The sequence below is a fragment of the Oncorhynchus nerka genome, linkage group LG24 (assembly GCF_034236695.1).
Source record: "Oncorhynchus nerka isolate Pitt River linkage group LG24, Oner_Uvic_2.0, whole genome shotgun sequence".
Taxonomy (NCBI): Eukaryota; Metazoa; Chordata; class Actinopteri; order Salmoniformes; family Salmonidae; genus Oncorhynchus; species Oncorhynchus nerka.
Window position 1 is genome coordinate 16391232 of NC_088419.1, and position 19826 is coordinate 16411057.

General features: G+C 43.4%; 2 protein-coding genes across 5 annotated transcripts in view; one reads left to right on the forward strand and one right to left on the reverse strand.

Annotated features, from left to right (window-relative positions):
* capn3b (calpain 3b) overlaps window positions 1–1107 on the reverse strand; it is a 32333-nt gene extending 31226 nt beyond the window's left edge. For all 3 annotated transcript variants that reach the window (XM_029630992.2, XM_029630993.2, XM_029630991.2), the window contains exon 1: window positions 557–1107. In XM_029630992.2, the coding sequence (XP_029486852.1) occupies window positions 557–850 (294 nt within the window). In that variant the 5' untranslated portion in view covers window positions 851–1107. The remainder of the gene's footprint in view (window positions 1–556) is intronic.
* A 2631-nt stretch (window positions 1108–3738) lies between these two features.
* Window positions 3739–19042, forward strand: nrbp1 (nuclear receptor binding protein 1). 2 transcript variants are annotated; one of them, XM_065008662.1, is made up of 18 exons: window positions 3739–4292; window positions 4640–4891; window positions 5041–5163; window positions 7932–8033; window positions 8136–8225; window positions 10469–10509; window positions 10648–10742; window positions 11001–11084; window positions 11183–11241; window positions 11439–11537; window positions 12729–12861; window positions 12970–13060; window positions 13293–13343; window positions 13450–13585; window positions 14526–14579; window positions 14786–14849; window positions 17014–17069; window positions 17221–19042. In XM_065008662.1, the coding sequence occupies exons 2-18, from the start codon at window positions 4661–4663 to the stop codon at window positions 17314–17316; spliced, it is 1605 nt and encodes a 534-aa protein (XP_064864734.1). In that variant the 5' UTR covers window positions 3739–4292; window positions 4640–4660; the 3' UTR covers window positions 17317–19042. The 2 variants fall into 2 exon arrangements, with proteins under 2 accessions (XP_064864734.1, XP_064864735.1); XM_065008663.1 differs by having other exon boundaries at window positions 4643–4891.
* The last annotated feature ends 784 nt before the right edge of the window (window positions 19043–19826 follow it).

Here is a 19826-nt window from a genome sequence, read left to right on the forward strand (position 1 = left end):
TTGCTCTCGCTTTCCCCCAGGTTATTTACCAGAAGTGATGTCATAACAATGTTTTTGCAGCTAATGAAGAGAGATTTGATCTTAGGCTGAGTGATAATACCTTACCACAAGTGGGTTGCTGTTTTTGTTAATCTACTTGTCTGCAGCCTTCAGCCCTAATATGTTTAAAAAAAACTTTGACACACTTCATCAAGAGCTGGGGTGGTAGGTGTAACAGAGTAGGTCCCATCCCTGGCCCGACTTGGGCTCAAACCAGGGACACATTGACCAAAATAATTTCTTACTCAAAAAGGACAGAGATGTTCTCTAGTAGAACCTAACTATCTATTTATTTTCCTTTTGTGATACAGTGGTGCAGTCTTTATTGCAATATAAGTTCCATCTTAACAGCTTTATCATTTGTATATGTTTATCTAGCCCTGATAGATCTGTTCTGATAGCACCTTCAATTGACTATGTAAATGTAAACATATTCTACCCCAACATACAGGTACAGTTCCAACCTTGAGGCAAGGTGTACTTCACCCCTGCTAGTGGGAAAACAGATGGCACTCACCGTTGGGCGCTTCCACTCAAATTCAATGGGAAATTTGCTGCTGTACCAAAGAGAGGAATCATTGGGTGGGAACAAAGGGTCTTCAAACAGGACTTTCTTGTGTACGTATTTGTCTCGCAACTCCAAGAAGTTCTTCAGGCGCTTGGCATCTTTGACGGCCTCGTTTCTGCTCAAAATGGCAGTATAGATACTGTTGCTGGCCGTGAAGGGGTAGTCAGTCTTACCCTCAGGTACATCAGGTGATGCTTCAGTTTCCAACGCCACCTTCACTGAAGTTTCCTCAACAAGGGCCATCTTGGCTTTGTTTTTCCGCTTATGCGTGTCCTTGTTCCCCCTATCAGAGTGAGCTGCCCCCTTTAGTATGTACGTTAGTCAGTCCAAATGAATGAAAGTGAGGATTCTTTTCAGATTTCAATGCATGAGCATGAACTTGCAAAACATCCCTATTAAACTTCCCTTCGTCCTTCCTCGTGCTTTCCTCTCACTCTCAGTTCCTTTATATGCTGGGGGCACTCACAATACCAAACACACCCTCCAACCCACACTCATAAACACACACTGACACTTTTGCCTTTGCAGATCTATAAATAGGCCCCTTGAAAAGTGGGGAGGAGGCCGCTCTGAAAAGGACTACCGCTCTGAAAAGGACTACCGCTCTGAAAAGGACTACCGCTCCGAACATTTCTAAGTCTACAGTGTAGGTCTACAATTCACTAGGTTGGAGATGGCAGATTGGCAAAGCAGGCTTGGGCATGGGCAAGCAGGCCCCACATACCAATATTATACCTACCATGTAATGATACCTACACTACCATGTCTCTCCCTGATATCAGCTACAGTCAAGAACAATTTTGCTGATTGAATTTGAGTTGTTGGGTTGTGAAATGGATGTGTGGTGGGCCTGTAGTGTAGCTGATGAGGATGATGAATTGAACCTGTGGATTGCAAAAGCATTTTACATGACTCTCTGTCGTTCTCTGTGTCCAATGTTTAGTCTGTCCATCTGGGTGGTGTACACTGTAGCCTTTACCAGTATGCACCAGGCAGAGCATTGATAAACATGAACCATATTGATCTGAGGGAAACAATAGCCATAGGATAATGCAGTGCATTCAGAAAGTATTCAGACCCCTTCCCTTTTTCCACATTGTTACATTACAGCCTTATTCTAAAATGGATTAACTAAAATATTTTCCTCATCATTTGGAAAGGCACACACCTGTCTATATAAGGTCCATCAGTTGACAGAGCATGTCAAAGCAAAAACCAAGCCATGAGGTTGAGGGATTTGTCCATAGAGCTCAAAGACAGGATTGTGTCGAGGCACAGATCTGGGGAAGGGTACCAAAAAAATGTCTGCAGCATTGAAGGTCCCCAAGAACACAGTGGCCTCCATCATTCTTAAATGGAAGAAGTTTGGAACCGGGCAGCCAGACTCTTCCTAGAGCTGGCTGCCTGGGCCAAACTGAGCAATCGGGGGAGAAGGGCCTCGATCAGGGAGGTGACCAAGAACCCGATGGTCTCTCTGACAGCGCTCCAGAGTTCCTCTGTGGAGATGGGAGAACCTTCCAGAAGGACAACCATCTCTGCAGCACTCCATCAATAAGGCCTTTATGGTAGTGGCTAGATGGAAGACACTCCTCAGTACAAGGCACATGACAGCCCGCTTGGAGTTTGCCATAAGGCACCTAAAGTACTCTCAGACCATGAGAACAAGATTCTCTGGTCTGATGAAACCAATATTGAACTCTTTTGCCTGAATGCCAAGTCGTCACATCTTGAGGAAACCTGGCACCATCCCTGTGGTGACGCATGGTGGTGGCAGCATCATGCTGTGGGGATGTTTTTCAGCAGCAGGGACTGGGAGACTAGTTAGAATCGAGGGAAAAATGAACGGAGCAAAGTACAGAGAGATCCTTGATGAAAACCTGCTCCAGAGACGGGGGTGAAGGTTCACCTTCCAACAGGACAATGACCCTAAGCACACAGCCAAGACAACACGAGAGTGGCTTCGGGACAAGTCTCTGAGTGGCCCGGCCAAAGCCCAGACTTGAACCTGATCGAACATCACTGGAGACACCTGACAATTGCTGTGCAGTGATGCTCCCCATCCAACCTGACAGAGCTTGAGAGGATCTGCAGAGGGAATGGGAGAAACTCCCCAAATACAGCTGTGCCAAGCTTGTAGCGTCATACCCAGGAAGACTGTAAAGGCTGTAATCACTGCCAAAGGTGCTTCAACAAAGTATTGAGTATGAATACTTATGTAAATGTTATATTTCCAGGGTTTTTTATTTCAAAAATTGGCAAACGTATAAAAACGTGTTTTTGCTTTGTCATTATGGGGTATTGTGTGTAGATTGATGAGGGGGAAAACTAAACAATGTAATCAATTTTAGAACAAGGCTGTAACATAACAAAATGTGGAAAAAGTCAAGGGGTCTGAATACTTTTAGAATACACACTATGATAGGGCCAATGTCATATGGCAACTCCTGCTCTCTCTCTCTCTCTCTCTCTCTCTCTCTCTCTCTCTCTCTCTCTCTTCAGGCTCTCAGAATGACTTATTTGAAGGATTAATTGCTAGAATCTTAATTTGATTCTGTAGAATAAGAATGTCTCTGCGTGGGGCATGCTAAAGGGCATGAGTGTCCCCTACTGGTTTACTAATTCCACTTCAAGCAGCTGATCTTTATGTTTTCAGAAGTCCTGACTCATCTACCCTGGTTGCAACCTGTCAGTTCATAGCAGAGAGTTGCAGGACAGTGTGTTGTATATCGCAATCTCGGTTTGAGATGCACTTGATAGCTGATATCTTGTTGTGTAACGAAGTAGTTACACCGCGTGTTTTCCCTTTGGGACCTACAAAAAACGTAATACCTCTGTGAAAAGGTAGCTTGGCCTCACCATAGATGTATCTTGGGCCCTATGGGCCTAACCCACAGTGAGCACTATACTGACCTCTAGTGGCGATGAAAACAGAATGCATGTCTGGCCCAATAATTGGTTTTCTCCCCTACTGTGGGAGTGGCCTATTAGAACGACAACAGTAACTCTGACCAATCAAAAAGCATATTTTACTTATTGGTACTATGATTCGGCCTATGAAATGTCAATCTAGACTATCATCGAGTAATAAACCAACGTGGAAGGAAAATCCACGCCCACTGCCGTCTCGGTTTTGATTACTTTTGTAGTGATTTGAGCCGGTGTGTGTATGTCGCCATTATTTTATCAACCGCGTAGACCTCGGTTCATAGTAACCTATTGCTTTATAATTGTGATATTAAAAAAATGATTTCATTTCGATTGTTTTTTTTCCTCCAACATAGGACTTTGATATTTTTGCAACAACCGCAGTACTATAGTATCTAGCTAGCTAACTGTTTTTCGCTAGTTTGGCTGACTGACTGACTGGCCATCCAGCTAGGGACAAGGTTAGCAAAAATCTAGCATAATCTGTCATTTTTGTTTTAACAGCAATTCGGCTTGTTAAGTAGTTGGTGAGATTAGTTAACTAACTATCATCTTGCCTTTTGGTTAGCTAATATCCTCAAGGCGGCAAATCACGACATTTATAGTTACGGTAACCGGTGGTGGCTACATAGCTAGCTGACTAGCGGATATAACTAGCTACAGTAGCTTGTTAGCTAATCGTATTTCCACAAGAATTTGAAATAAGTTTGTAGTTGGAGTCTACTGATACGGAGCTGACAACGTTATTCAAGTTTACAAGGTAGGTAACTATGCTAACTTCATGTTAGCCATTTTTAGAGGGGCCCTTTTTCATGTTACGCTGGAGAGGAGAACTAACGTTACCTAACTAGTTTATTCTGACTGAAACAATGTCTGAAATAAGCTGTCAGATAGTCAAGCACGTCGTATCAGGTGCGTGGACAATATCAGGTTCAGCCCTGTTGAAGCAATGTAGCTAAATTCAACTGAATTTAAGAGTGCCTCAGCCTTTGACATAAATGTAATATCCGGGGTGGCAATACTGTGTGTGTGTGTGTACACAATACATTTACTCTTCTGGCAATGATGCATGAAGCCTTTGAGTCTACAATTTGTTGGGTTTTGCAGTAGGTGTCCAAGCTTGACAAGATGTCAGAGGGAGAAGGGAAGCAGGTGTTGGACTCTGTCCAGGAGGGGAAACCAGAGTCTATGGTTGCTTCCCCCACCGGTCAGAGTGTGTCATCCGTGTCCCCCCCAGTGTCCACTGTGACACAGCCCCCTGCAACAGCGGCGACAGAGGACGAGGAAGAGGAGAGCGAGGACGAGTCAGAGATTCTGGAGGAGAGCCCGTGTGGACGCTGGCAGAAACGCAGAGAGGAGGTATTCAATGAGCATGTGCTGGGAGCATGTGCTGGAGAAAAGAAAAGGGTTACTCTTTGTGTACAAATTTTGAACTTGTTTTTTTTACACAACTACTTTGAATCAGATGGAGAATTATTAGTGTAATCCAACACTGTTCTTCATTTTAGGTGAACCAGCGCAATGTCCCTGGGATTGACAATGCCTACCTGGCCATGGACACAGAGGAGGGTGTGGAGGTGGTGTGGAATGAGGTCATGTTCTCAGAGCGGAAGAACTTCAAACTGCAGGAGGTGGGTTGGGTTCTCAACCAGGGCTCAGCTGCAACAGAACCATGCTCTATGATCAGTTATCACCCATTCATCACCACCTCCGCTGACCATCTAGCTATGAGCTTCCAGATCTTCTCATGACTGTGGCTGCCCATCTGCTTCAAAAAGCACTCAAACAGACTTTATCAAGCTACTGTTGTAGCATTTATTTATTTTTAAATTACCTGATGTTTATTTGGGATTTGAGATACACTTTGAGATTGCATTGTTCATTACGGACAGAGTTAAAAAGTAAGAACAATTTGTAAGAAAAAAAAGAATAGTAACACAAAATAACGATGTTATATACAAGGAGTACCAGTACCTAAATGTGCAGGGGTAAGAGATAATTGAGGTAATATGTTCATGCAGGTAGGGGTAAAAGTGGCAAGGCAATCAGGATAGATGATAAAACAGCAGCAGCTGGTGTTTGTGTTGTGAGAGTATGTGTAGAGTCGGTGCCCCCCTTCAGATTTGTGATGAACTGTTCAGCATTCTTATGGCTTAGGGGTTGAAGCTGTTCAGGAGCCTTTTGGATCCAGACTTGGCGCTCTGGTACCGCTTGTTGTGCAGTAGCAGAAAGAACAGGCTTTTACTTGGGTGGCTGGAGTCTTAGACTATTTTTAGGGCCTTCCTCTGACACTGCCTGCTAAAGGTTCTGGATAGCAGAGAGCTCGGCCCCAGTGATGCACTGGACATTTGGCACTACCCTCTCTAGCGCCTTATGGTTGGATGCCAAGCAGTTGCCATACCAAGTGGAGATGCAGCCAGTCAAGATGCTCTCAATGGTGCAACTGTAGAACTTTGAGGATTTGAGGACCCATGCCAAATCTTGTCAGCCTCCTGAGGGGGGATGAGGCATTGTCATGCCCTCTTCACGACTGTGTTGGTGTGTTTGGACCATACTAGGTCCGAAATGAAGTTGACACAGAGGAACTTGAAGCTCTCGACCCGCTCCATTACAGCCCTGTCGATGTGAAAGGGGGTGTGCTCGGCCCTCCATTTCCCGTAATTTACGATCAGCTCCTTTGTCTTGCTGGCGTTGAGGGAGAGCTTGTTGTCCTGGTACTGTAGGCTGTCTCGTTGTATGTGATCAAGCCTACCACCATTGTGTCGTTGGCAAACTTAATGTTGGAGTCGTGAGCCACGTAGTAATGGGTGAGCAGGGAGTACAGGAGGAGACTAAGCATGCACCCATGCGGGGCTCTGTATTGATGCCTTGCCTTTTTGATGGTTCGTCAGAGTGTGTAGCGGGATTTCTTCTAAGCGTCTGGATTAGTGTCCCGCTCCTTGAAAGTGGCAGCTCTAGCCTTTAGCACAGTGTGGATGTTGCCTGTAATCATTGGTGTTGAGCGTGTCACTGCTTTTCCTGCTTGAGTTTTTGCTTGTAAGCTGGAATCAGGAGGATAGAGTTATGGTAAGATTTGCCTAAGCTCCTTAGTGCTCAGACACACCGATGGCGTTTGCTGGCCCAGAGTACTTAGCACCTCCTGAACAGAGTGCGGGCTGTAATTTGTGAACCGACTGAGCACCTATTTTTGCATGTAGATTCACATGAAAATGTCTGCAGTCAGATGTCTACAGCATATGGTTGCTAAAGATCCACATTTGGTGCGACATGAGCGAGCCTTAGGCAAAGTGTTCCAACCTGTTGCTGCCAAACATATAGCAAAGTACTCTTTACAAAGTGTTATGAAAACCGTTCAGAGGTTGTTACATAATCCTCAGGCACAATCCTCTCGCACATTGTTTTTAAACCTTTGTCTGTGGGCTGGGTCATGTTCATAAGGGCGCATAACGTTTAAAAATGTTTTGAACGCAAAACAAAAATGAGCATTTCTTATTAGACAAGTCCAGATGGTGGTCCGTTTTCTGTTTGGTGATGAATAAACAAGACTCTGTCTGTTTGGAGCTTGTCAGTGTGCTCTCAGGCAGTGTAGTCTGCCTTCTGTTCTGCATGTCAACATGCTGTGTTGGTGTGTGTTGAATACAGGCTGAGCATTGAGTAGAATGAGCTCCCTTTAGTTTTTGTTGATAATTTTTAATAGTTCCAAGAATTCTCCCGATATTGCTTTTCTGAGTTTAGGTGGCAGGTAGCCTAGTGGTTAGCGCAGTGGTCGAATACCCGAGGCGACAAGCTAAATCTGTCGATGTGCCCTTGAGCAAGGCACTTATCCCTAATTTGCTCCGTAGTACATACTATGTACTACGACACCTATTCGGTGTATGTGACAACTTAAAAAATATAAATATGTTTGTTTGACTCTGTGGGGAAAGTATGACTTGCAGAGATCCTGAACTAACCTTTGCTTTACCTCTTGCTTGGCAAGGGCAAGACCAGATCATATTCTGAGTTGCAATACCCTCCAATGTAATATGTGCAAGAACATTCTTGGCATTTCTTACAAGTCAGGATTGTTATCAGACATAAGCCCTAGTTATTAAAAATATCCTGTGGCCACATCACCCACAATAAAACAAATGTAGACCGGGTTAGACAATTTTTTCATAAAAATGACATCCCCATGGAGAAAAAAAGCAGGAACAGACATTAACCCAGGTTAAGGGGTTTTTGTTTTTGTTATATTGACTTTGTCTTAATTGGCCTTAACTTAGTGGATGGTGAGAAAATGTAAATTTGGACTGAACGGTTGAGCTCATTGACATCAATCATGTTTATTAGTTGAAGATTGAGGTATGTTTGATTGCAAATATGTTTATTTTCCCTTCTCCTTTTTATCACTGTCCAGGAGAAAGTCAAAGCGGTGTTTGACAACTTGATCCAGTTGGAGCATCTGAACATTGTCAAGTTTCACAAATACTGGGCTGATGTGAAGGAAAATAGGGCCAGGGTAAGAGATTTCAAATGCAGTAAAATAACTACCTTTTTTAATAGTAAGAAATATAAATGGAATGTATTACACAGGAAATGAACAACTTTTTTCCACTTGCAGGTCATTTTCATCACAGAATACATGTCTTCAGGAAGCCTGAAGCAGTTTCTGAAAAAGACCAAGAAAAACCACAAGACAATGAATGAGAAGGTACGGGGTGGATTAGTCTGTTTGGATCTTAAAAGGGCTGTTATTGCTACATCATTAAAAAAATAAACTTAAATGAATGATACAGTGCATTCGGGAAGTATTCAGACCCTTTCACTCTTTCCACATTTCATCACGTTACAGCCTTATTCTAAAATTGATTAATGTTTTTAACCCTCATCTACACACATAATGACAAAGTAAAAACAGGTTTAGAAAGTTCTGCTATTATTTATTTTTTTTAAATCTAAAAAATGTACATATAGTAAAAGTCAAAAGTTTGGACATCTACTCATTCCATGGAATCATGTAATAACCAAAAGTGTTAAACAAATCAATATTTTTGATTCTTCAAAGTAGCCAGCTTTGCACACTCTTGGAATTCTCTCAACCAGCTACATGAGGTAGTCACCTGGAATGCATTTCAATTAGAAGGTGTGGCTTGTTAAAAGTGAATTTGTGGAATGTCTTTCCTTAATGCGTTTGAGCCAATCAGTTGTGTTGTGACAAGGTAGAGGTGGTATACAGAAGCTAGCCCTATTTGGTAAAATACAAAGTCCATATTATGACAAGAACAGCTCAAACAAGTGAAGACAAATGACAGTCCATTACTTTAAGACATGAAGGTCAGTCCGGAACGTTTTAAGAACTTTGAAAGCATCTTTAAGTGTAGTCGCAAAAACCATCAAGCTCTAGGATTCATTTGACTGGTACTCAGACCCTTTACTCAGTACATTGTTGAAGCACCTTTGCCAGCGATTAGCCTCAAGTCTTCTTGGGTATAAAGCTACAAGCTTGGCACACCTGTATTTGGGGAGTTTATCCCATTCCTCCCAGTGATGTTCGATCGGGTTCAAGTCCCTGCTGCTGAAAAACTTCCCAACAGCATGATGATGCTGCCACCACCATCCTTCACTGTAGAGATGGTATTGGCCAGGTGATGAGCGGTGCCTAGTTTCCTCCAGATGTGACGCTTGGCAGAGAGTTCAGTCTTGGTTTCATCACCGGAGCTCAATTTTGAGTCTCATAGCAAAGGGTCTGAATACTTAAACTGCATTTGGAATGTTATTCAGACCCCTTCCCCGTTTCCACATTTTGTTACGTTACAGACTTATTCTAAAATTGATTAAATAAATGTTCCTCATCAAATCTTTACACAATACCCCATAATGACAAAGCGAAAACAAGTTTTTATTTTAATTTTAATTTAGCATATTTATTAAATATAAAAAAATGAAATCAGTATTCAGACCCTCTACTCAGAACTTTGTTGAAGCACCTTTTGGCAGCGATTACAGCCTTGATTCTTCTTGGGTATAATGCTACAAGCTTGGCACACCTGTATTTTGGGAGTTTCTCCCATTCTTCTCCCCCGATTGCTTAGTTTGGCCAGGTGGCCAGCTCTAGGAAGAGTCTTGGTGGTTCCAACCTTGTTCCATTTAACACTGATGGAGGCCACTGTGTTCTTGGACCTTCAATGCTGCAGAACTGTTTTGGTACCCTTCCCCAGATCTGTGCCTCGACACAATCCTGTCTCAGAGCTCTACGGGCAATTCCTTCGACCTCATGGCTTGGTTTTTGCTGACTTTTCATACAATATTTCTAAAAACCTGTCTTTCCTTTTTCATTATGGGGTATTGTGTTTAGATTGAGGCTTCTAGATTGATAGCCTCTAGACATAAAATGTTGATGTTGATGTAAAATGTTGATGTCATGGATGGGCAGTCCTTGCATTCATAGCTTTGTATATGACTGAGTGGTTCCATTTCTCCAGCTCCACCCAAATCAAAGTTTTTTTTGGTCGCGTACACAGATTTTTCTCTCAACTGTTTACTGAAGAAGTGGCTGGGTGGCCGCTTTGCTATTGTTTGAGCCGTGCCCTTTTAAAGAACTGGTTTTAAATTGAAATGAACAATTGGACCGACACAGAAAAAGCTGTATGCAGAATGTATGTCACCTGTATGCTCTTCCTGGTTTCCTAGTAGCTCAGTAAAAATCCCCCTCTTGGCTGCAGGCGGGGCAGTGTCCCATTTTATTTCATCTTGTGACAGCCCTATTTTTAACTGAACCTACAAAGCCCACTGTTAATGCAGAACTTTCCCGCTGTTGCAATTTATACATTTTTTGCAATTAATTGCAGCCTATTCTGGTCATTTGACAGAAGTAACACTTCAAGAACCACATGGTAATCACATTTCAATTAGGTTTGAATGTCATCTCTGTGCTGTCTGTCTGTTGTCTATCAGGCCTGGAAGCGCTGGTGTACACAGATACTGTCTGCTCTCAGGTCAGTCTCTCTTTCTCACACACAGCATTACATATATCCATATTGGACAGAGCCAGTTCTGTTTTTTTCCAAACTCTAAATTCTACACATTTCACACTTCTCTTGAAGCTTCCTGTAACCTTTCTCTCCTCTCCCCAGCTACCTGCATTCCTGTGACCCTCCCATCATCCACGGCAACCTGACCTGTGACACCATCTTCATCCAGCATAATGGTCTCATTAAGATTGGCTCAGGTGGGTCTCAGATCCGTCAATCACGCTAAATGTCAACCTTTTCAGAGGTGTTGGTCTGAAGAGTATTTTTAGTCTCTTTAAAATCGGGGCCTTGTTCAGTAGGGAGGAAACATTTTGAAATGGAGTAGCTGAACACAGATTTCATTATCCATTGCAGAAATGTTTTGCTACGGTGCGCCCTACTGAACATACCCCAGGTGGCCCTTGCAACCTAACGTTCCCCATTCTCTTCGGACTAATTTGTGACTCGTCTGTTAGTGGCCCCAGACACCATCAACAACCACGTCAAGACCTGTCGGGAGGAGCAGAAGAGCCTGCATTTCTTTGCTCCTGAGTATGGAGGTAGATAACCTTTAACCTTAGACAAATGGTCCCTTTTGAGAAACCATGTAGTGGAGCTGTTTTTCTACTGACATTGATTGGCGTTGGTCTTTTTCTAGCTGTTGCAGACGTCACCACTGCAGTGGACATTTATTCCTTTGGAATGTGTGCCTTAGAGGTGAGTGAAGAGTGGTTTTGTTTCTCACACTCGTATGACGGACAACTGAAAGAAATGAAATGCAAATGAACTTAATCATGAAGTCGATGACTAGCCTTGCTCCATGGAAACTGGAAGTTTTGTAGTCCAACAGTTTTGTCGTGTACTTCTTGTCCTGTTTCAAATCTTCTATTCCCCACACCTCCTCGTCTCTTCAGATGGCTGTACTGGAGATCCAGAGCAACGGCGAGTCGTCGTATGTGTCCCAAGAAGCCATCAACAGTGCCATTCAGTTCCTGGAGGATCCACTGCAGAGGGTGAGTTGGGGACCCTGGCCTAGCAGCTAACACCCGCTGCTTTTTGCTGAAATGGGTTTGTCCTGAAGGGTATTACCTAGTCCAGCCATAACATAACTATAGTCTGCATAGACAGGTTGCCTGACAAAGTCACGAAAATGATGCGCTCGCATCGCAGGGGTAAAAGGCTGTGTTATGATTCTGAACGGACAGATGGCTAGCAACAATGACAAGTAGCAGCCATGTAGGGAATCGTAGGTTGCTCACTCCAGCTCGTATCTTGTTCTTTACACCATGTCTTGCTTTTGAAGTGTTTTGACTGTCTATGCTTATATGGCAAACATTCACTAGCTACCTAACCAACAAGGTATTTGAGAGACAAGTGCTTATTGTGCGACTGTATTTTTTCAATAAACATTTGGAGACTAAATAGAGTTGACTTGTTGTCCGTAATCCTTCAAATTTAAGCCATCCCATCTGTTTTTCCCCAAAGTTGTGCATGCATTGGTTTTGTTGCTAAACAACCCACTATAGCCCATAGTGTTCTTAAAGGGATAGTTCACTCCAAAATCAACATGTCACCAGACCATTTTTGAGCTCTGAAAACATTTGAGAAACTTTGATTTTATTATTTACGTTTCTCTTTATTGCCTGTATGTGTGTGTTTACCTGTGGCAGGAGTTCATCCAGACATGTCATTTCTCTTTAATACCGGTGTTGTCCAGGACTGAACCTTGTCTTGTTAGTGCCGGTGTTGTCCAGGACTGAACCTTGTCTTGTTAGTGCCGGTGTTGTCCAGGACTGAACCTCGTCTTGTTAGTGCCGGTGTTGTCCAGGACTGAACCTTGTCTTGTTAATGCCAGTGTTGTCCAGGACTGAACCTTGTCTTGTTAGTGCCGGTGTTGTCTAGGACTGAACCTCGTCTTGTTAGTGCCGGTGTTGTCCAGGACTGAACCTCGTCTTGTTAGTGCCGGTGTTGTCCAGGACTGAACCTCGTCTTGTTAGTGCCGGTGTTGTCCAGGACTGAACCTCGTCTTGTTAGTGCCGGTGTTGTCCAGGACTGAACCTCGTCTTGTTAGTGCCGGTGTTGTCCAGGACTGAACCTTGTCTTGTTAATGCCAGTGTTGTCCAGGACTGAACCTTGTCTTGTTAGTGCCGGTGTTGTCCAGGACTGAACCTCGTCTTCTTAGTACCTGTGTTTTCTTGTGGTAGGAGTTCATCCAGAAGTGTCTGGAACAGGACCCCAGCAAGCGGCCCACGGCCAAAGAGCTGCTGTTCCACCAGGCCCTGTTCGAGGTGCCCTTACTGAAGCTGCTGGCAGCGCACTGCATCGTCAGCCACCAGCGTGAGTAGCAAGACACACGCACACAGACACTGAAACACACTGCGACACACACAAATTGACACTGACACATACAAACTGTCATTGGACTATCACTATCTTGTGATGTAGACATGATTCCAGAAAATGCTCTTGAGGACATGACGAAGAACATGGACCTCAACCTGGTGATCGTGGAGGTCAAGGACGGAGTTCAGATGAAGTGAGTCTTAGATCCAACTATCTCTTGGAATCACAAAAATATTGAAATGACTCTGTTAAAATCTTAAATGACGTTCAGATTTTTAGCCATCTCCACTAGCACATAACTGAGAAGGGAAGGAACTTATGGTCCCCAACTGCTGTTTAGTCTCCTATTGAGACACGCTTGATGTTGTGCCTTGGACAGTGTGTTCCTGGTTAGTCCGCTGTTCACAATATGTTGATGTCCACAGGCTTTCCCAGTTCCCTGCTCTTGAGCTGGACAAGTTCCTGGAAGATGTGAGGTAGGGGAATGTGTGTTTTTGTAGAGGGGTGTGTGTTTTTGTAGAGGTATGTGTGTGTGTGTGTAAGGCATCTAACTCACGCCCCCCCCTCTCTCTGGTGTATCAGGAATGGGATCTACCCGCTGACAGCTTTTGGGGTACCCGGCCCCAAGCAGCCTGAGCAGGAAGCAGTGAAGTCCCCCATCGTGCCCCCATCAGTCAAAAGCCCCACTCCTGAGCCTGCAGAGATGGAGACCAGGAAGGTAAGTCCTAAAGGAGGAGGGGGAAGTACAGAGCTGGAGACCAGGAAGGTAAGTCCTAAAGGAGGATGGGGAAGTACAGAGCTGGAGACCAGGAAGGTAAGTCCTAAAGGAGGATGGGGAAGTACAGAGCTGGAGACCAGGAAGGTAAGTCCTAAAGGAGGATGGGGAAGTACAGAGCTGGAGACCAGGAAGGTAAGTCCTAAAGGAGGAGGGGGAAGTACAGAGCTGGAGACCAGGAAGGTAAGTCCTAAAGGAGGAGGGGGAAGTACAGAGCTGGAGACCAGGAAGGTAAGTCCTAAAGGAGGAGGGGGAAGTACAGAGCTGGAGACCAGGAAGGTAAGTCCTAAAGGAGGAGGGTGAAGTACAGAGCTGGAGACCAGGAAGGTAAGTCCTAAAGGAGGATGGGGAAGTACAGAGCTGGAGACCAGGAAGGTAAGTCCTAAAGGAGGAGGGTGAAGTACAGAGCTGGAGACCAGGAAGGTAAGTCCTAAAGGAGGATGGGGAAGTACAGAGCTGGAGACCAGGAAGGTAAGTCCTAAAGGAGGAGGGGGAAGTACAGAGCTGGAGACCAGGAAGGTAAGTCCTAAAGGAGGAGGGGGAAGTACAGAGCTGGAGACCAGGAAGGTAAGTCCTAAAGGAGGAGGGGGAAGTACAGAGCTGGATTGAAAGGCACACTGGACAAGGAAAAAGGGGATTGATTGGGGAATTGAGTAGTTCAAGTATTGTTTAGTCCCACATTGCAGTCAATACAGGCTGAACTCCATAGGCATAATATAGACAATCAACAAGTGTAGGTAGTAGATACAAGAGACAAAATGTAGTACATATAAATGAAATAGATCAGTATGTGTTTTTTAAAAGGGAGAGATATATTTTTGTCCAAATATGTGTTATCTACTGGTTTGAATTGGCTTTGGACTACAAAAATCTTTCTGCCCAGGTTCTACAGATGCAGTGCAACATCGAGCCTGTTGATGAGGGCGCCAAACATCACGTAAGTTTCTCATGACTATTCATCAATGCTGATCTAGGATCAGGTCCCATCCGACCATATAATCTTATTCATTATGATTTAAAAGCCCCCCAACTCTGGGACGCTTTGTGAATACAGCCCGGGGTAAAGCCTGTCCTGTTCAGATTTCAAACCTTAAAACAAATAGATAATCTATATACACATCTCTATCTTACTTCTTTTTCCAGCTTACGCTGTTGCTGAAACTTGAGGACAAGTTGAACAGGCACTTAAGTTGTGATTTGTTACCAAGTAAGTATCCACACGTCTTTGGGGTTGATTTGGGGGTGTACATAGCATGCTGTATTTATAAATACTTAGGCATTTGGATTGACATGGATTTAAAAAACAAACATATACATGAGCTGCTTAAGAAGCTGAGATTTAAAGTTGCCTTTTCCAAAACAAATCATGTATTTCTCTAAGCAGTAGGAAGCAGATTATTCAATCAACCTTTTTGTCTGTTGATTATGGTGATATTATTTATCAAAGTGCAGCTGTTACAACTCTTAAACCTTTAGATGCCATCTATCATAGTGCCCTTTGTTTTGTTAGATGACAGTTTTGATACCCATCACTGTATCCTGTATCATAAGGTTGGCTGGACTTGGCTAAAGACATGTAGATCTTTACATTACTCCCTTTTTTGTTTACAAGGCCGTACTTCAGAAACTTGTCTTATCTAACTTTGCTGCTAAAGTATAGACATCTGAGTTGCCTAACACGTTTACAGGGTTGGTAAACTCTTGAGGTTCCTAGGGTCTCCACCAAACTAGGTACAGTGGGGAGAACAAGTATTTGATACACTGCCAATTTGCAGATTTTCCTACTTACAAAGCATGTAGAGGTCTGTAATTTTTATCATAGGTACACTTCAACTGTGAGAGACGCAATCTAAAACAAAAATCCAGAAAATCACATTATGATTTTTAAGTAATTAATTTGCATTTTATTGCATGATATAAGTATTTGATCACCTACCAACCAGTAAGAATTCCGGCTCTCACAGACCTGTTCGTTTTTCTTTAAGAATCCCTGTTGTTCTCCATTCAATACCTGTATTAACTGCACCTGTTTGAACTCGTTACCTGTATAAAAGACACCTGTCCACACACTCAATCAAACAGACTCCAACCTCTCCACAATGGCCAAGACCAGAGAGCTGTGTAAGGACATCAGGGATAAAATTGTAGACCTGCACAAGGCTGGGATGGGCTACAGGACAATAGGCAAGCAGCTTGGTGAGAAGGCAACAATTGTTGGCGCAATTATTTGAAAATGGAAGAAGTTCAAGATGACGGTCAATCACCCTCAGTCAGGGGCTCCATGCAAGATCTCACCTCGTGGGGCATCAATGATCATGAGGAAGGTGAAGGATCAGCCCAGAACTACACAGCAGGACCTGGTCAAGACCTGAAGAGAGCTAGGACCACAGTCTCAAAGAAAACCATTAGTAACGCAGTCATGGATTAAAATCCTGCAGCACACGCAAGGTCCCACTGCTCATGCCAGCGCATGTCCAGGCCCGTCTGAAGTTTGCCAATGACCATCTGGATGATCCAGAGGAGGAATGGGGGAAGGTCATGTGGTCTGATGAGACAAAAATAGAGCTTTTTGGTCTAAACTCCACTCGCCGTGTTTGGAGGAAGAAGAAGGATGAGTACAACCCCAAGAACACCACCCCAACCGTGAAGCATGGAGGTGGAAACATCATTCTTTGGGGATGCTTTTCTGCAAAGGGGACAGGACGACTGCACCGTATTGAGGGGAGGATAGATGGGGCCCTGTATCGCGAGATCTTGGCCAACAACCTCCTTCCCTCAGTAAGAGCATTGAAGATGGGTCATGGCTGGGTCTTCCAACATGACAACGACCCAAAACACACAGCCAGGGCAACTAAGGAGTGGCTCCGTAAGAAGCATCTCAAGGTCCTGGAGTGGCCTAGCCAGTCTCCAGACCTGAACCCAATAGAAAATCTTTGGAGGGAGCTGAAAGTCCGTATTGCCCAGCGACAGCCCCGAAACCTGAAGGATTGTGGATTTATTTGTGGATAAATATAACTGTTTTTCAGGGTGATTTGTGATGTTATATTTGTGCATACCATGATTGTGTGTGTTTTATTATACAGGGTGCATTTTGAAAAGAGACCTAGGTCTCTGTCTTCCCTGTCAAAATAAAGGTTAAATACAAAAGAAATGGACACATCAAGAGTGTTGTACTTTACCTTTTAAATGTATTTTCAGATTTTTATTGAACAGGTAGAAAGAGTGACTGTGGTGAGAGATGGATTTTGTTTGAGGGCAGAAGGCCAGATTCAAACCTTAACCGACACTGTAGATATGTGTGCCGGAGGGTGTAACATTATCACTAGACCAGCCAGGTCACATGGTTTTTGACCTGTGTGTTTTGTGTACAGATGAGAATGTGCAGGAGCTGGCTGTGGAGCTCGTTCAGCTGGGATTCATCAGCGAGGTAAGACAAGGGGTCACAATCCCTGTGACCCCACAGCATGCCTGCAGCCCCAGGCTCAAAACACTCCAGCAGGATACAGAGGGCTGAGGATGAGGCATTCTGACACTTTGCCTTTCAAATGGGGTCCTGAATTCTCTTTTCTCTCCTCTAGGGCGACCAGCCACGACTCGCTTCGGTTCTGGAAGAGGCCTTCTCTAAGTTCTACAGCCGGAACGGATTCTTGAATCCGGTCACCGTATCCTCATAGCAGAGGAGCCTCACCCCTTCTGTGCTCAACCCCCCCCCCTCCCCTCATCCTCTCCTCATCCTCTCACACAGGACTTTGTTGTCGCTCACAAAAAAAATGTGGGAAAGCTTTGCAGGGACACAGGGGAAAGCCTTGGCCTGTCCCTGTCCCACCCCTCACTAGGTGTTTTAGTATTTTTTGTACTTATGCTTCTAGTATATTTTGTGTAGCCATTTGCTTCTGTTTTAAAAGAAAAAATGACTCGTTGTCACTTTAGTCAGTATTATGAGCTATATTTTGAACATTTTTAAGGAGTTTTTACACACAACTATCAGAATTATCGGTCTGTGAGCGTAAATATCTTCGGTCTCGCGTTCCGATGTACTTATGCATGGTGCTGTGTGTGGGCGGAGTCTGGTTGTGATTGGTCCTCTTCTCTACTTTCTCCCAGCAAACGAGGCATCTTCCTTTGATGTGAGTGTGATGCGCCCCCTCCCCCCAACTTCCTTTTGTATTATCAGAATGAGATGTAGCTGTAGTTATGACGACACCTTTACCTGAGCTCAGGTGGAGAGTGGGAGAGCTGATTGCAGTCCAAATGTTGGGATTATTAATAAGTTATTTATCAATATGGTCTATCATGAACTTTCAGCACGGAGCCGGTTGGTTCTTTTCGTGAATGTTTAGTTCATTAGGATCCCCAGTAGTTGTTGCCCATGCAGCAGCTACTCTTCCTGGGGTCCACATACAAACGTTTCAATTTGAATTATTCTATGAGAAGGAACTTTGTCACTCGACTGTTTCTTACTCTTTAAAGTTTTATTTTGCAAATGTTGGTGGTCATGCGTTTTTTCCAATGTATGTTTTGGTGCCATTTCTCAGACACAGTGAAACAGTATTCACGTAAGGACCTCTGGTTTACACTTTAAGACTATTGGTTTACCTCTAGTCACATTCCTTAACAAATAAATTGACTCATAACGTGTAGTGAATACATGCATGCACTCTTTATACCTTAAACTAAACTGGCTGCAAGTTAACAATTATCACTCCCTAATTAACACTACATTCCTATTCAATCAACCATTGTGAAGGGAAGATCTTTTTTCTTTACAGAAACTAAAGTGAGAAATGTGGTGTGGGCGAAGGCCTGTATGTTAAACTGAGAATAACGTATTGTCATAACAGACATACAGTATCAGTGTGGGAGTTACAGGACTGTATCACTGATCCTCTGAAAGCACACGTTCTGCTTGAAATCAGATGCAGCACAGAATATACTAAGAAGTCACAAACACCCACTTTCCTAGTATCTGTCGAGTCCACTTGCTGCTAGTTTGCACTAATGTACTGTTTTGGTTGTTTTAATTCGTCTTTTCAAATACAATAACTACCACTGCTTAGGTATGGTTTTAACCAGCAACGTAACGATTTGGATGTGTTAGGGGAGGGGTGTGGGTTTGGTAAGAGGGATACATGGGTTGGTATTTTTCTTCTATAGTGTATGTCATGCTGGACATAATGCTGTGTCTCGGGTAGGCAACCCTGGTCCTGGAGGGCCAGGTGTGTTGAATATTTGCAATCACTGAACTGATCAATTAGCTGTTTGTTCCAACTCGGCACCACACCTGACCAAATGTCAACGCATTCCAGGAACAGGGATGCCTCTGCTGTATCTGGCTCTGCAACACCTTTCTCCTTTTTTAAATTTCACTTCCTGAAATAAACATGACACCTAGCACTTCAATTACTTGTTTGACTCCCTTCTGGTTTCTGTTGATTGTCTGCTTTGTATTTTATGTAATAGTGTTTTCCTTTTGAATGTTTGTCTGCTGAAGAATAGATAAACTGATGTCTTGCACAGGGTTAGTTCAGTCAGTAAACTGAAATTCAAATTTCAAATTTTTTCATAGAATTTGGTATTGGAATTTCAGTTTACTTCGGGAATGTAATTGACCCCAGCCCTGCTTGCATACCTATCATATTACCAGGTGCATGCAGAAAAACGGTATGCTCAAATTAGATAACTCCAGGTAACTGGTGATGCGCCACTGATGGAATTGATCTTATAACCAACGTTTTGGTCTCAATAACCTGCATGAAGGTTTTTTTCTGCAAAGCTCATTTCAAACTTATGAAAAATCAGGTTCTGTGGTAACTGGTTAATGTGTACATTTTTATTATCAACTGTTTCATCAGAATAGTAAGAATAGCTGGAGCCCTTGAACTATAATATGTATGTACTGCACAATCTTTAGTCACCAATGACATTGTGCCCAAACAACAACTAGTACTGTATTACACACACCAGTGTCATGCTGACAGAAACATTGATTTGCTAAATTAAAGCAGCAAACTTCCATGTGAAAAGTACATCAAGCCTAAAAAGTATTGTTTCAATAGAAAACTGGAAACATGAATTCTAACAAAAAGAAACCAAAAAATGGTAAGATCAATTTCATTAGTATTCATCAATTTGAAAAACAATTCGGGGTGTGTTTTCAAATTCTTTACATTTTGTGTGTGTGTGT